The sequence below is a fragment of the Macrobrachium rosenbergii genome, chromosome 7 (assembly GCF_040412425.1).
Source record: "Macrobrachium rosenbergii isolate ZJJX-2024 chromosome 7, ASM4041242v1, whole genome shotgun sequence".
NCBI lineage: Eukaryota > Metazoa > Arthropoda > Malacostraca > Decapoda > Palaemonidae > Macrobrachium > Macrobrachium rosenbergii.
In genome coordinates this window covers 3,392,343-3,410,000 of record NC_089747.1, presented here as the reverse complement: position 1 = coordinate 3,410,000, position 17,658 = coordinate 3,392,343, and the positions used below count along the sequence as shown (strand labels likewise).

General features: G+C 36.3%; 1 protein-coding gene across 10 annotated transcripts in view; it reads right to left on the bottom strand.

Annotated features, from left to right (window-relative positions):
• Positions 1-17,381, bottom strand: part of Pax (Paxillin) — a 150,857-nt gene extending 133,476 nt beyond the window's left edge. For 2 of the 10 annotated variants that reach the window (XM_067106307.1, XM_067106308.1), the window contains exon 1: positions 7,975-9,356. In XM_067106307.1, the coding sequence (XP_066962408.1) occupies positions 7,975-9,286 (1,312 nt within the window). In that variant the 5' untranslated portion in view covers positions 9,287-9,356. Of the gene's footprint in view, positions 1-7,974; positions 9,369-17,295 lie in introns of those variants that run through there. The other 8 variants (XM_067106315.1, XM_067106314.1, XM_067106312.1 and 5 more) reach the window with 8 other exon arrangements.
• Positions 17,382-17,658: the final 277 nt, after the last annotated feature.

Sequence of the window (17,658 nt, the reverse complement as noted above, 5' to 3'; positions counted from 1 at the left end):
GATAATCAGATAAAACATGAGTCATAAACATCGCGGCATTGACTTCATGGACGCAAATAATTGCTTGAAATACCGCGGCTTTCGCGACATTGTCGCATTGAGAAATGCGCTTTTCCTAGAAGGATGGGGCTAGGAGGGGCTACGAGGGGCTATTCTAACCCCCTCCCCCGCTTCCCTTCCAGAGAAAAAGGAAACAACAATTTGTCAAGACATTACAACCTTGCCGCTGTTCAGAGAACTTCACAAAACCTACACATAAGTCCAGTTTGAGCAAACTTCGTAACCACAACATCCTACGCAACTTCAAGTTTAATATACTGTGCCTGTTAAACACACACACACACACACACACCAAACAGTAACACCTGGTCCGGCCAGTCACTGTTTGGGTATCCACTGCAGAAAAAAAAGTCCAATATATGTAAAAACCTTTCAGAACTGGGGTTAACCCTCAATGCAGCATTCAGAGCATGTGGCATTCACCAGTGATTTTTCCTTATCTAGATCCACACCTTTTAGGGCAACCAGCTTAATGCCCAGATAAAGAAATACAATGAACAGGAAACTTTAAAATTTCACCAGAAAAATCGTCTTTTATATTCCTTATCTGGATCTACGCCAATATGCAATGTGCCTCGCTGTCAAACTTCTCAGTTCCAGAGGTCCTTCATTCCTCACACCGTTGGACTGTGGAACCGTCTCCCTACTGAGGATTTCGTACATTTTTATCTATTTAATTATTTATTAATTTAGTTTCTCTTTTTAACAAGTGAAATCTCTTCTTTCTGTATTTCATTTACCTTCTCCTACTTTCTAATGAATATCATATTCTTTGAAAGCTTGAATTTCAAGTCAGTGGCCCCTGAGGTGGGCTTGTTCCATATGAATGGTTTTCATCTTCTGAATAATAATAATAATAATAATAATAATAATAATAATAATAATAATAATAATAATAATAATAATAAGCCTTTCAAGGGTATCCAGCTTAATGCTCAGATAAAGAAATACAATCAACAAGAAACTTCTGAATAATAATAATAATAATAATAATAATAATAATAATAATAATAATAATAATATTCCTTTTAAGGGGTACAAGCTTAATGCCCAGATAAAAAAAACAATCAACAAGAAACTTCTGGATAATAATATAATAATAATAATAATAATAATAATAATAATAATAATAATAATAATAATAATAATACACCTTGTAAGGGGTACCATCTTAATACTCAGATAAAGAAATACAATCAACAAGAAATAATAATAATAATAATAATAATAATAATAATAATAATAATAATAATAATAATAATAATAATAATAATAACACTCAGCTAACGATGCACAACCAAAAAGAAACTTGGAAATCTCAACAGTTAATCTCCCCGGAACACCGTCTGTTCCCTGTCACAACACATGAAATCTCTGATTGTCACAGGGCGTGCTTCTCCTCGTAAAAAGCCTAAGCTCCAGCCGATGGAGAACTGGCAATTCTCCCCCCCCCTACCCCCCCAGGAAGTAAAAGCAGGCAAGCAAGCATAAAGATCGTGTCAACGCACTCTGCTCTGCAAAGGGAAGTGTCAGAGATGTTGGATCAGTGGAATTTTGCCTTTATGGTGTAAAGGATTGAAGGCGGAAGATCATTTATTTACTTTTTTGTACGTATATGATTTTTACCGGCACGTTTAACTGTGTAAACACATATACAGTCTATAGACCTTGAACAACATAAACATATGTACATACATATATGTGTATATGTATATGTATGTATGTATGTATATGTATATATATATATATATATATATATATATATATATATAGAGAGAGAGAGAGAGAGAGAGAGAGAGAGAGAGAGAGAGAGAGAGAGAGAGAGAGAGAGAGAGAACACACATATATATACTGTATATGAGAGAGAGAGAGAGAGAGAGAGAGAGAGAGAGAGAGAGAGAGAGAGAGAGAGATCTTCGGGGGCATAATTTTTACTGCAGATTTTGGCTGTCTCAGCCATTCATTTTTTTTTTAAATCTCTAAAATCAGCTTTCCTACTCCGCAGATTTTCCTTTCTTCATCATTATTGTCAATATATGAAATGCTTATCTCAACAGATTCGGGTAAAAACTTTTATTATAATAATATTATTAAAATAATAAGATTCCAGTGGAAACTTTGAATAGCATAATATAAACTAGATAACCATTTCAACAATCCTATCTTAACTTTCTAAACGACTAATGCTGCGCACCTCTGGGCTGTTTACCCTATGGGGGGGGCCTAAGGTTTTTACAGCAGTATGCTGTTTTCCTAATTTAGCCTAAAACAATAATAATAGTAAAAATAATAATAATAATAATAATAAGAAGAAGAAGAAGAAGAAGAAGAAGAAGAAGAAGAAGAAGAAGAAGAAGAAACAGCGCACATAGTGGGAAAAGTGATGGACTCCTAAGGAGGCAGGATGCAACCCGGAACCCCACACTATAAAAACCACCCAGTCCAATAGGATGACTGTGATAGGCAAAAAAAAAAAAAAAAATTAATAATAATAATAATAATATAATAAATAATAAAAAAAATAAATAAAAAAATAATAATAATAATAATAATAATAATAGTAACGGCACCCAGACAGCCATTTTGTTTAATGAAGTTTGTTTGGGAGAGGGTCTTCTTCCAAACAATAATAATAATATAATAATAATAATAATAATAACAAACATTACCATCAAATTGGGACACCTAGGTGTACCCAATGGCACCCTCTCGTGACGGCCTCCAGGAATGTGACACTTATACATATCCTATTAAATTCTTTCATTTCTTCTTTGAAAGGTCGTTTCAACATTCTATTTGATGACGTGTTGGGGTGGATTCCCTTTAGGTCAATTACCGAGTGAATATGAACAAATAACAGGAAGAAATTAAACGACACAATTCTTCCCTTACAGTATAGTTGTTTTATAAGAGAGAGAGAGAGAGAGAGAGAGAGAGAGAGAGAGAGAGAGAGAGAGAGAGAGAGAGAGAGAGAGAGAGAGGAGGAGGAGGAGGAGGAGGAACGGTTTCAGCATTCAGGACTCCATTGAAAATTCACCTTAATATACAATAAACGTGTATATTATTTTTGAATTTACGATGGATCTAGTTACATGTTGCTGGATGAGAGAGAGAGAGAGAGAGAGAGAGAGAGAGAGAGAGAGAGAGAGAGAGAGAGAGAGAGAGAGAGGGGGGAGGGTTTCAGCATTCAGATTCCATTGAAAATTCATCTTAATATAAAATAAACGGGTATATTAATCTCGAATTTACGATGGATCTAGTTACGTTCGCTGATGAGAGAGAGAGAGAGAGAGAGAGAGAGAGAGAGAGAGAGAGAGAGAGAGAGAGAGAGAGAGAGAGAGAGTTATCAATGTTTAGGATTTCAAAATACAACAAACTCATCTCGATATGTAACAGCGAATAAAGTAATTTTGAATGTATCATGGATCTAGTTGTATGTGTTAATTAGAGAGAGAGAGAGAGAGAGAGAGAGAGAGAGAGAGAGAGAGAGAGAGAGAGAGAGAGAGAGGTTATCAATGTTTAGGATTTCAAAATACAATAAAGTCATCCTCATATGTAACAGCGAGTATAGTAATTTTGAATGTCTCATGGATCTAGTTGTACGTGTTAATTAGAGAGAGAGAGAGAGAGAGAGAGAGAGAGAGAGAGAGAGAGAGAGAGAGAGAGAGAGAGGTGGGGGGGGGGATTTTGGTGTTAAGGGTTTAAACGAGTTCTCTAATTCTTTCCTGGATAAGTAAAAACTAGTGTATTAATCTTACATATATGATGATGGATCTAGTTATGCTCGTTGATTAGAGAGAGAGAGAGAGAGAGAGAGAGAGAGAGAGAGAGAGAGAGAGAGAGAGAGAGAGAGAACTTCATTTGAAAAGGGGGAAAGAGGGGGTGTTTTTCTGCGCCAAATCCACGCACAGTAAAACTCTTGTACGAAGATGTACATTACGTACTGTAGGTTCCTCTCTTGGGTGACACCGAGATCGAATTCAGGATGTCTCCCGATCCGGCAGGAATGCCAGCTATGTGGAGCATCAGGTGACCAGATATGATTCTCTCTCTCTCTCTCTCTCTCTCTCTCTCTCTCTCTCTCTCTCAGCAACACATTCAAATGGATACATTATATATTTAAATGCTATATACTAAATTTTCCACATTCAGGTGAATTTTCTTTGAAATCGTAAAGATCTCTCTCTCTCTCTCTCTCTCTCTCTCTCTCTCTCTCTCTCTCTCTCTCTCTCTCTCAGTGTAAAGAACACGTTCAAACAGATACATTTTATAGTATTTAAATTTTATATAGTAATTGCTCCATAAACAGGTGAATTTTTCTTTTAAATCGTAAACCTCCCTCTCTCTCTCTCTCTCTCTCTCTCTCTCTCTCTCTGTGTTTAATCGACAAGCACAACTAGATTCATCGATATATTTAAGATTCCTAATCTCATTTTCATACATCCCACATATCTCTCTCTCTCTCTCTCTCTCTCTCGTTGTCCGATAACGATCTTTATCCTGCCGAACAATAACATGACTTTATACAGGGGAGATCTACGGTATCGTATCTAAGATCACACAACGAAACTGATACTATTTATATTGCCTTGGCCACGGTCTTCGACACAGTTGACCACTTCGTACTATGCAAACAGCTCAAAGAGAAATAGATACAAGAAAAACTGATACATGGTTTTGTAGGTGTCTAGCTACATAATATCCTCCCAGTGTCAGCTGACTGAGCATTACCCAAACCAGCCCAAGTCATATCGGGTGTCCCGCAAGGTACTATTCTGGGGTCCTGTTCTCTTTATTTGCTTGCGATTTACGGGTGGCCTGCAAGGTACTATTCTGGGTCCTGTTTTCTTAATTTAATTACTATACACGGGTGTTCTGCAAGGTATTATTCTGGGTCTTGTTCTCTTTATTTGCTCACGATTCACGGGTGTTCTACAAGGTATTATTCTGAGTCCTGTTCTCTATATTTAATTATTTTACACGGGCGTTCTGCAAGGTACTGTTCTGGGTCCTGTTCTCTTTCTTTGCTGACGGTTCACGGGTGTTCCGCAAGGTACTATTCTGAGTCGTGTTCTCAATATTTGCTGACGATTCACGGGTGTCCCGTAAGGTACTATTCTGGGTCCTGTTCTCTTTATTTAATTACTATTCACGGGTGTTCCGCAGGTACTATTCTGGGGTCCCGTTCTCTTTATTTAATTACTATTCATGGGTGTCTCGCAAGGTACTATTCTGGGTCCTGCTCTCTCAATTCGCTGAAGATTCACGGGTGTTCCGCATGGTTCTATTCTGGGTCCTGTTCTCTTCATGTTCTGACGAACCCCACGTCTCGGCCTTATCAAAGTCACGTGAAAACTGTCAACAGTTTCAAAATAAACTAGATAGCACTGCCTATCTCTGGGCGCAAACAAACAAACCAACCTTTCATGGGGACGAATTCAAGAACACACACTTTTGGTATGATATCAAGGTACTTCCATCATTATCTTGACCCAGTAGGAAATGCCATTACGATAAAAAACTAAATGAAAAATCTGGCAGTCATCACCTCTGACTACTTTAAATGGTCTACCCTTACAGACAAGAGACAGAAAAATGTAGTAAGCAGTCGGTATGGATACTTAGGTGTTTTTTTAACAAATATATCAACACCATTCAAACGTTACTGGTGATGATTAAACGAATCATAACCTACTCTGCCCTAAAATGGAACACTGCAGTATCTGCAACATTTTCGAAACTGAGATATACCACCTATTGGGCCTGTGAAAAACAAAATACACAAGTTCCTGCAGTTTCAGAATGATTCTTCAATGCTTTCCACGAGTATGTAAAGGGTCTCATTTGTAGTATCTGCAAAATCAGTAGCGAGGCAAGGGAGTATCTACCATTTTTCAGTTTTGTATTTTTGCAGATACTGCAGTTTTCCATTTTAGGGCAGTATTGCTCCCAGTATGGTCCCCAAACCCAACTGTGACCAAAAACAAGTCTTGAGGGCGTACTACGCAATTTCATTTGAAAAGGCCAATAACTTACATGACCTTTCAGACTGTGCTATACTGAAGCTGCTGAAATGAAATTAAGTAGCATCCAGCGTAGCCATGACCACTATACAATTCTGTAGACCTACGTCTACAGAATCAGAGACGGCCAACACAACCGCAACCCTCAAAAATAGTGTCAAATGCTCTTTACTTCAAAGCACTCTGTATCATGACCAAGCAAAGACTGCTTTCGCATCGTCATGCACTCTCACGGCCTCTAGAATATGGAATTATCTGCCCGTACACATATTTAAACATTATTATTATTATTATTATTATTATTATTATTATTATTATTATTATTATTATTATTATTCATGAGATGAACCCCTATTCATATGGAACAAGCCCACCACTGGGGCCACTGATTTGAAATTCAAGCTTCCAAAGAATATATTTTCTTTTATTGCAAGAAGCACACAACTGAGGCCACTGATTTGAAATTCAAGCTTCCAAAGAATATATTTTCTTTTATTGCAAGAAGCAACAGAAGGTAACAGGAAATACAGAAAGAAGATTTCAGTTATTAGAAAAGAAAAAATAAATCAACAAGTTAATAAATACAAAGATAAAAATGAAAGCGCATTAAACCATACAAGGAGAATTGCTTTAGATAATTCCTGGATATCCTAATTAAGCACAGATGCAAAGGCACCGACTATTTAAGGGACACACATACACAGCGCAGTTCCCCAAACCGATCCGGCACATTGCATTCAATTACAACGTTATGTCCAACATTATTGCTTGCAATAATTGCAACTTGTAATATCAAAGTCAACATTGGGGAGGGCCTCGACGAGGTAACCAAACACCCGCGGAAGGGTGGAACTGATCATCATGGAAGCTCTCTCTCTCTCTCTCTCTCTCTCTCTCTCTCTCTCTCTCTCTCTCTCTAGTAAACATGGAAATGTAATCCTTCATATTTTTTTAAATTAATATACTCGATTTCATGTATACAGTCGAGTATTCTTTAAATTCCTAAACACTGATAACCTCTCTCTCTCTCTCTCTCTCTCTCTCTCTCTCTCTCTCTCTCTCTCTCTCTCCTCTCCACTAAACATGGATATGTAATCCTCATGTTTTTTCTAATTAATACACTCAATTTCAAGTATCCAGTTCAGTATTCTTTAAATTCCTAAACACTGATAACCTACCTCTCTCTCTCTCTCTCTCTCTCTCTCTCTCTCCAAGTGTAACCATTTTTCGTGTAATTAAAAAAATTAATTCAACTACTCTCCATCGACATAAGGCCTCACCTCCGCAAATAATATCTCTCCATTTGCACTTTCATTTCAAAGATTTAATTGTTCCATTAACTTTCTTCCTGTAAAACTTTTACTTTCTTGCATAATTTATAAATTCTCTAGCTCCTCTTCCGTCCTATAACTGTAATTCAAACATTCTTTCTCTTTCCTTCACTAAAATTTTTACTTACATATCCCACCAAGTATTTTTCTTATTTCTCTTTTATGACCCTCAATCCACAAACAGTCCTGGTGACCTTGTGACCTCATCTCTGAATCTGACGTACTTGAGAGTTCCTTCCACTTCAGTACCTTTAAGCTCGGCCAAGTTTTCATCTTATTCCTCCATGATATTTGCAATGCTTTCTTATCTCAGTAAATCCTTCCTTTCTGATTATGCACAGAAATACTATTCATTGTAGCAACAACAATAATAATAATAATAATAATAATAATAATAATAATAATAATAATAATAATAATAATAATAATAATAATAATAACAGGATAATCTGAACATTATTGTTCATATGACCACAGGTAAACAAAAAAAATTTGATAATAATTCACAAAGTATGACCATAAACCTTAACCTTTATCATCACTAACATATATCTACTTACCCATATACTTGTCAAAGTCAATTTCCCAGAAGTCACTCTCCCTCCTGAACAGTTCATCTTCAGTCTCATCTTCAGTGTAGTCAGCATCTTCTGCTATGTCGGTGTTTTCTGCATAATCCGGGTCCTCTGAAGCATAACCGTCAGTGGGAGGGATTACCTCCCGAGATAGCACAGCTTGCTGAGGTGCCTGTGCAGAGGAGTCCTCTGTGACAAACACCTTGGAAACTTGGGACACCTGAGCAACGTAAACTGTCTGCTGGGCTTCACTGCCCTGTTCAAACATGGACACCATTTCTGCCACCTTCACACCCTTGGCCTTGTCTGCCGTAAATGCTATGTCCCTACAAGCTTTGCGACTTGACGGCCTAAGTTCCTCAAGAGCGCTGGTTTCAACAGATCCCCAGGCTGAGTCTAGTTCTGCCATGATTGATTCTCTGGATGCATGAGCAGAGTCCTTCTTATCAATGGAGCTTAACTCTTTAGGTGGAGCATCAACTTCATACACAGCTTCAAGTTCAGATACTTCCCCTCTGTCAAAAACTTCAGATGCCTTTACTGAATCACCATCTGGAATATCCACAGATGCCACCTGCTGTGAAATCACAGTCTCCTGTGACGTCTCAGAAGATTCTTCTTGTTGTGAAGTTCCTGCCACGGGCAGAACTTCTATCCTTTCTTCTTTAGCTTGAATTTCAGCAGATGGTTTTTCCTGAGAGGTTTCAGTTACCTCATAGATTTCAACAGACTTCCCCTGCTGAGAACTATCTCTTGTCTGTGAAATCTGAACTGACTTGATCTGTTCAGTGCTGACAAACTGCTGAGACAAAACTTCAACGGTGACAGCCTGACTGACTATTTGGGCCTCCCTCACCACTGCCTTTGCAAGACCTCCTTCCTTCTCAGGAGACAAGTCCTTTGAAGCGCCATCAGCACTTGAAACCCTCAGGGATTCTTCGGCAGTGTCATAATTGTCCTCATCAATGTAATCGATTGTTTCATCCAGATATTTATCATTCACTGCCTCCCCTGAGACATTCAGGATCTCTGTTAGGTCAGACTCTGTCTCAAAGCTTGGTTCTTGTTCCTGTATCACTGTAACTTCCTTCGGAGCTTCTTCTTGTACCACTGTAACTTCTTTTGGTGCTGGCTCCTGTACCACTGTAACTTCTTTCGGTGGAGGGGGAAGGGTTGGAGTGTTAGCATATTCCTTTGGAGGTGGAGGCCGAGGTGGTGGAGGTCGAGGGGGAGGCAGGGACGCATTGGAAACATCTGCCATCTTCTTCTTGACGAAACTCCCAATACTTTTGATCATCTTGAACTTTGTCTCTTTTTTTTTCTAACTTGAATTAAAACAATGATAAATGTTGTTCTGGTTTCTTAAATACTGTTGTTTTCTAAAACACACAAAAGGGTAAAATGAAAGATACTTAATACATAATTCCAAATTAATTTCCGGACACTTAACAATGCATATTGGTGACATTCCCATTCCTGTTCCCTACCCACTTATTTGACCCAATTAACACTGGTACCCATTTACAGCTAGATGGACCAAGCAAATCAACACTCAGTCAAGGTACCTACATACAGCATCTAGCAAAGGTGAATAATTATATATATATATATATATATATATATATATATATATATATATATATATATATATATATATATATATATATATATATATATATATATATATCAGGAACAATACATAAGAACATGTTTGTGTGTGTGTGTGTTCATTCATATACAAACATTTGTAACGCGACAAACTGGTGGTTCTGATAAATTTACAGACGTTTGCCAGCTGATTAACACAACGTAAATCAGACCGGGTTGTCGTATATTTTCATTTGCTTTCTCGTTAGTCACCGAAGTCTGTCATTAAATACGAGAAAACATCATAAAATTTAATCAAAGAACTACGCCTGTACCCAAGCTATCTCTGTGTACCATTCAACACCCAAACCTCCCATAGTACGTAACCCAAAGCTTAAACAAGTGTTTAGTTTATCTCCGATCTACTGCACTATCTAAACATTCCCGGTGGATTCGAATCTCGCTCGACGCATACACAAACGACCGTGCACAAACACACACACATAAGCACAAACGACAACGTCTGGTTAGAAGCCACAACCTATAAATTGCGACTCCATCAGCATTCTCGAAGAAAGGTGCCAACCATTTTTTTGTTTTTTCTTTTTTAGTTTTTCGGCCAATGGCTCCTTTACAAGAATAGTTAGTGGCTCTTCAGTCGTAACTCCGTTTGACTTGGGTCCCTAGACACACACGCACACACACACACACACACAGGTACGGTAGATCAAAAGTAGGCAACGTGTGGGCTGCAACGGGGCAATATTTTAAAGTGACAATGGCCACTTTACTTTTGCTTTTCAAACCCCTTTTGCTTCTTGGCAGGTGATAGAGAGAGAGAGAGAGAGAGAGAGAGAGAGAGAGAGAGAGAGAGAGAGAGAGAGAGAGAGAGAGAGAGAGAGAGAGAGAGGCCACAATAAATATAAAATAACAGCTGAATACCTATGACAAAAAGTTTTCTTAAGTTAAGTAAGAGAGAGAGAGAGAGAGAGAGAGAGAGAGAGAGAGAGAGAGAGAGAGAGAGAGAGAACCATAAAAAATACATATTGACCCTTGCATTTAACAGCTGAAATGTATTCTTACATAAGCAGAGAGAGAGAGAGAGAGAGTAGACATGTCTTCGCCTTAGTAGTTAACAGCTTAAAGTGATTCTGAAAAGCTTTGCTTTAATAAGGAGAGAGAGAGAGAGAGAGAGAGAGAGAGAGAGAGAGAGAGAGAGAGAGAGAGAGAGAGAATGTTCACCCTAGTAGCTAACTGTTCAAAGTGACTCTGCACAGCTTTGCTTTAATAAAGAGAGAGAGAGAGAGAGAGAGAGAGAGAGAGAGAGAGAGAGAGAGAGAGAGAGAGAGAGAGAGAGACCAGACATATCTTCACCGTAGTAGTTAACAGCTTAAAGTGATTCTGAAAAGCTTTGCTTTAATAAGGAGAGAGCGAGAGAACAGACATAATGTTCACCCTAGTAGCTAACTGTTTAAGGTGATTCTGCAAAGCTCTGCTTTAATAAGGAGAGAGAGAGAGAGAGAGAGAGAGAGAGAGAGAGAGAGAGAGAGAGAGAGAGAGAGAACTGGGACAGCCTTTTATTGTTAGTTGCTGCGGTGGAGTGAACATGTACTGACAATGTCACCACCACCAGGAGGAGGAGGAACAAGTCGAGGTCCTGAGGTAATCGCCGCTTTTACCTGCCCGGATTTAATTCGGGGGCCATCTCCATATCTCACAGGGTGAAGTCACTGCTACAAGAGGACAGTCGTTTGTTTGTTTGTTCGTTTGTGGAGTCGAGTGTCTTGCTTGTCCCCTTCAGCTCTAACTAAGGTCCTTTGTACGGGATGTGTACAGCAGTCACTCAGTTAGTGAAAAGATATATATATATAATATATATATATATATATATATATATATATATATATATATATATATATATATATATATATATATATATATATATAATATATATATATATATATATTTTTTTTTTTTTTTTTTTTTTTTTATTTAAATAGGGTTAAAGTTTTGTTTTTGGCAACGATGATGATGATGTATGAATCTGTAAGAAGAGATAAGACATGTAGAGTATCTCTCTCTCTCTCTCTCTCATTATTAAGGCAAAAATTTCAGAATCACATTAAGATATTAACTACAAGGTTGAAGATCTATTTATTGTGGCTCTCTCTCTCTCTCTCTCTCTCTCTCTCTCTCTCTCTCTCTCTCTCTCTCTGTTTATTTATAAAAACATGGCATAATCACCTTGAACTGTTAGCGCAAGGGTGAAAACATATCTGTTGTGCTCCTCTCTCTCTCTCTCTCTCTCTCTCTCTCTCTCTCTCAGATTATAAAAGCACTTCGTGTGTCATCTACCCTCTTTTTTTAACAAGGATGGAGGACTTTATATGCCACGGCAAACTAAATGTCCCTTCAAGTCCCAAACCCAGAATTAAACGGTGAGGTGAAATATTGTTTATCTTATGGGTACATTTATCTTGAGTGAGTTAGTTAGTCCTTACATATTTTATTTTGATTATTGCTTTATCTCTTTTTGAGTTTTCTATATTTTCAATATTATCTATATAATATATATATATATATTGTATTATATTATACTATATATGTTTTTTTTTTTTTTTGCTTAACGACATTCTACACTCGGAAGATTATTTTTCAAGTTGATAACATTACTGGACTGGTTTCTTTCAAATTTAGTGTAATTATTATCTGGCCAGACCACCCTGCATTTTTAATGGACAGCTAAACCTACAAGGAGTAATGCCCACAATGCACTTTGTTCGGCAGACTGTAGGCAAATATATGGGTTCTTTGCAGCGTATATTGACCCCAGGTGCAATACTAACTGTATTTTACTTTTCATCTGTTCACTTTTCTTTCTCTCCCAACTTGACTGTCCAGCTTCTTTAACTCTGACTTGCTCTAGTTTCCGCCTCTCGTTTACGAACAAATCTTGGGGAACAGTTTTATTGGACTCTATAAATTATATTTTTATACTCAACAGTTAATTTTTTATAATTAAGACAGAGTTTCAAGATTCTATCCCGATTCGCTCCTATTATGAACTGAGATTATTTCATTTTTTTTTATTTTCCCGACGACAAAAATTGAAGTAATTTATTTCTATTCACTCAGAATGGATGAGGGCAATTATTCCCTATGGAACATTGTGACTTGAATCTATCTCTTCTAAAAAAAATCATCTGATTATAGTCACACGAAAATCTATATACATAATGCCTAAAAAAATTAAATTTAAGTCGACTCCTCAATTATTTCCTATAGAAAATTGTGACTTGATTCTATTTCCTATAAAAAAATTGTGACTTGATTCTATTTCCTATAGAAAATTGTGACTTGATTCTAATTTCCTATAGAAAATTGTGACTTGATTCTATTTCCTATAGAAATTTGTGACTTGATTCTATTTCCTATAGAAAATTGTGACTTGATTCTATTTCCTATAGAAAGTTGTGACTTGATTCTATTTCCTATAGAAATTTGTGACTTGATTCTATTTCCTATAGAAAACTCTGACTTAATTCTATTTCCTATAAAAAAATAATCTAATTATATTCCCATGGAAATCTCTATATATTTCCTATAGAAAAATTAAATTGAAGTCAACTCCTCACGGCAAAATGGATTTGGAATTGGCCGTTCCTAAAAATGGAATTCATATTGTACCCATCAAAGCGATATTTAATTTTATTACCCGAAAAAATCGGATTTGAATGTACTCCATACAAAGATGTAATTTCTAAGTTTAATTCCAAATCGTGTAGTTAAATCCATTTCTTACTCATATGAGAAGTTTATTTCTAAAACTGTGAACAAAATGGCCTATCCTAGCAGTCAATTCTGAAGGGTGAAGAAATTTAAAGTATTGTAATAGAAGGGGAAAAGAAAAAAATCTCTAAAAATAGTATTATATCATAAAGAGTCTATTTGACGCTGTTTGTACTTTGTATTCCTATTATGAGTCCCAGTTGCATTTTCCCGAGAAGTAACCGAGTACCGTGAAGCTTTCCCTGAAAAAAGCGGGACGCCATATCTTAAAAACTAACCACAGAATTTTCTTGAAAATAGTCCCATTATGTTTCCCACACCCAAATTACTCACCAACATCTGTCTAACCTAACCTAACCCATCCTAACCTAACCTAGGGGCATGGCAAAAAAGCCGGGGCTAGTGCAATACTAGCATACATCCCAGGAATTTGCGTCCCAGTTAGAAAAATTAATTCTTGGCTTTGCAAATTATATTTGCCCAGAAAATTATATAAATTATATAAAGTTGGGCCCATGTCAATCGAGTGAATAATCTTAATTTGATTTAATCATTATACACAAATATATTCACATCTAATCACATAAATAAATTATATGTATCCGAACTATCTAACGACAAGGATCGCACATACATCACTGATACGTTGTAAAAGTCATATATAGCTGTTATATATCTATATATCTGCAATAACTGTAATATTGTAACTGTACTCTCTTTGATAAATCTGACAGTTTATCAAAGAATGTTCCCATCATATTCTCTCTGTATATTCTTTTAACATTTATCTTAACAGTACTGTTAAGTTATTTACAAAACATTATTATTCTATAAAGGAGCTAAATATTATAATCTACTATAAAATAATAGTACCATAACTTGTTTCTTGGGAACATGACCGATTGAGAATGTTATCAGAAAATAAAAAAAGCTTTCGTTTATCTGATAATCTGATTATAACAGTATTTTAATAAAATACATACTCTTTTTATTTATCCATTTACTTATTTGTTAATCTATCTGTTTTTCTAATAATTGATCTACTCTTTCTGCATTTCCCTTTACCTTCTGCGACTTCTTTCGATTGAACACCATATCATTCTTTGGAAGCTTGAATTTCAAGTCAGTGGCCCCCTATGGTGGGCTTGTTCCATATGAATAGGGTAATTCTTCTGAATGATAATAATAATCTCTTATAAATCCTTTCATATATCATTCATATATGAAGTCTGTGGATTTCTTTAGTGTCAAATCACGCACCGCTATTGAGTATAAGTACATCAAAATAGACTATAACATTCACTTGATACAGTTACACAGCTGAATGTTTCTGAATGCACAGTAGGGCAGAAACGGATTGAAACACCTGGGTCTGAGTCAGTAGCCGAGGGAGCAACAATAATCAGCTTGAGACCTGACTCACCGTACTTGAAATGCTATCAATCATAACTTGGAAATGTGTAATACATATTTCATTCAAAGGTGAAAAAAAAAAAAAATTCTTAACGTTTCTCACTTGTTCAAAGTAATGAATTACACTCTCGGAATTTTCAAAATATTTATCAGTCATTACTAAATAAGCTTCTTTTCCGAGATGTTATGAAAAATACTTCTATAATTTTTTTACTGACGTCACAACAGTTTCCTGACTATCTTATCTTTCATTCACAAAATTCCCCAATCTTTTTATGCGAGAGAATTTTTTCCGAAAACAGCAATATCTCTTTATTACCTCCATCATTATTCCTCACAACAGGTTAACATTCTGAAGTTTGCAAAAGTCTGATAGACAAAGTTAAAAGAATAGACAAAGTTACGTGTAGACTGTCACGCAAATTTGACCACCAAAGATGGACCTCGTGAAGGGCAATAAGTGATAAGATTTTGGAAGGAATACTGATCTGTATATTTTTTATCATTTTTTTTTTTTTTTGAAAGGGGGTAAAAGTTACGTGTAGATTGTCACGAAAATTTGACTACTAAAGTTGAACCTCACGTAGGGTAATAAGTGATAAGATATTGGAAGAAATAATAATCTAAATATTTTAATTTTTTACCTATTTTTAAAGAGGGGGAGGGGAGAGGGATAAAACTGCTCAGCCTTGGCTGAGGTTTGCGTTTCATGGCTACATACATACGTAGATACACATACGTACATACATACATACATACATACACCAGGGAAAATAAATAACTGGGTGTAAATCTTGACCTATTTCTTCTTCCCTATGGTAAAGTTGGACATAAAACAATCTATCAGTGTGATGTCTATATATATATATATTATATATACATATATACACATACATCTATATATATATATATATATATATATATATATATATATATATATATATATATATATATATATATATATATATATCTAATATTGAGTACAGCAATAAGTGCTGTGGTAAATAAGAGACTAAACTTTTTATTTTTCATAAAAACTCACCTCTATTTCTTCTAAATCTCATTCAACAAACCTCCCAAACAAAACTCAAATGCTAGCTGTACAAATACACCCAAACTATACCTACGTAACAAAGGAATGTCCTGCTCTCATGAGACACGGTTTGTGCCCACATACCCAACCCCTATGCCATTAGTTTGTTCAATTTCCAATTGTGGCAATTTGCTCAACGCTACATCCTTGTTGTTCATAACCTGTGCACGCACAGGCGCCAACAATCGAGTGTTAAGAATTCTGACGGAGGAATTCTGTCACGGAATGGAATATGAAATTTAGGGCGAAGGCAGCGGTGAAAGGAAAGTTGAGATTAAAAGGTCTGAAAGGCGTAAGAGGAGGAGAACCTCGCAGTTGCACTATGAAGCGACTGTTTGGAGAGGATGGAAAGTAAGATGGAATCAAGAGAATATGAGCGGAGGTACAGTAAAAGGAATGAAAGGGGTTGCAGCTAGGGGCCGAAGGGACGCCACAAGGAACTTTAAGTAATGCCTACAGTGCACCGCGTGAGGTGCACTGACGGCATTACTCCCCAACGGGGTGTTTCCGAGTATGGAATTAGACAGATACTACCCGACCTTCCTACATATGTGACAAATTTTAATTAAATTTCCATTCCTTTTATTTAAGCAATAATTATCCGACACAGCCTGTTTGTAATACCAGGACACCCCGCCACTCCAGTCTCACCAAAAAATTATTTTTTTCCACTTTTTGCAACAATGATATCAAATCAAGACAATACTTGCTGAATAATTGTTTATTCACTTTATCCTTCATGAGTCTAACACTTCGTACTTTGTAATAATCCTGTTTTAATCAACAATAATTCACATTTTCTTCCCAATTATTTGATACAAGCACCAAAATTTTAAACGTCACTTCTGATTTCCATATTTATATAAGATTTTCGATTTTCTTTCGAACCAAATACTGCAATTTTCTCTTACTCATCAAGGGACATATCAAGAAATATTTCGCAGAAATACTTTTTCCAATATAAGAAAATTTCCACACAAAAATTCACAACAAATTCATTTTCCAAAACCCAGAAATTTAGTTCACGTAAGTTCAAATTCACTGAAATGCACAGGAATTTTTTTCTCTATTAAAATCCAGAGATTTCTTTCACGAAAGTTCAAATTCACTAAAATGTTCAAATTCAGTGAAATTTAGAGAACACATTTCTTTCTTACAACCAAGAAACTCCTTTCACAGACATTCAAATTCACTCAAATTCACCAATAAAAATTTTCAAATTCAGTGAATTTCACAAAAACATTTTCTTTCCTACAACCAATAAACCCCTTTCACATTAGCTCAAATTCACTAAAATTCACCAAAAGTTTTTTTTTTTAATTCAGTGAACTTCACAAAAACATTTCTTCCCTCCGACCAAGAAACCCCTTTCACAGAGGCTCAATTTCATGAACTCAAATTCACAAAAAAAAAAAAAAAAATACCTGACTTTCCAGTAGAAATCAGAAAGCACAATTCGCAATAAAACCTCGACAACAATAAGTGCACGCGAGTCAGTGTCACAATACACAATACAACGGTGGTGCCCTCTGATGATGAGGGCAAGTATGTTCACAGAAACTGCTCTATATTGAACCTGCTCTATATAATAGAATTACGTAACGCACCTGCAGGGCGATACGGCTGAAAAACACGTCCATTAACACAGTGAAAAGAACTCCACGAGCTTTTTTTCTCCAATAGAACTAATTCACCAGGTGCCGAAGTGATGATTTCACACGTCTCAACCTCAATTAAGATCGATTTAGTTTCATTATCGCGATCTCTCTCAGCGCCACCATAGTAAC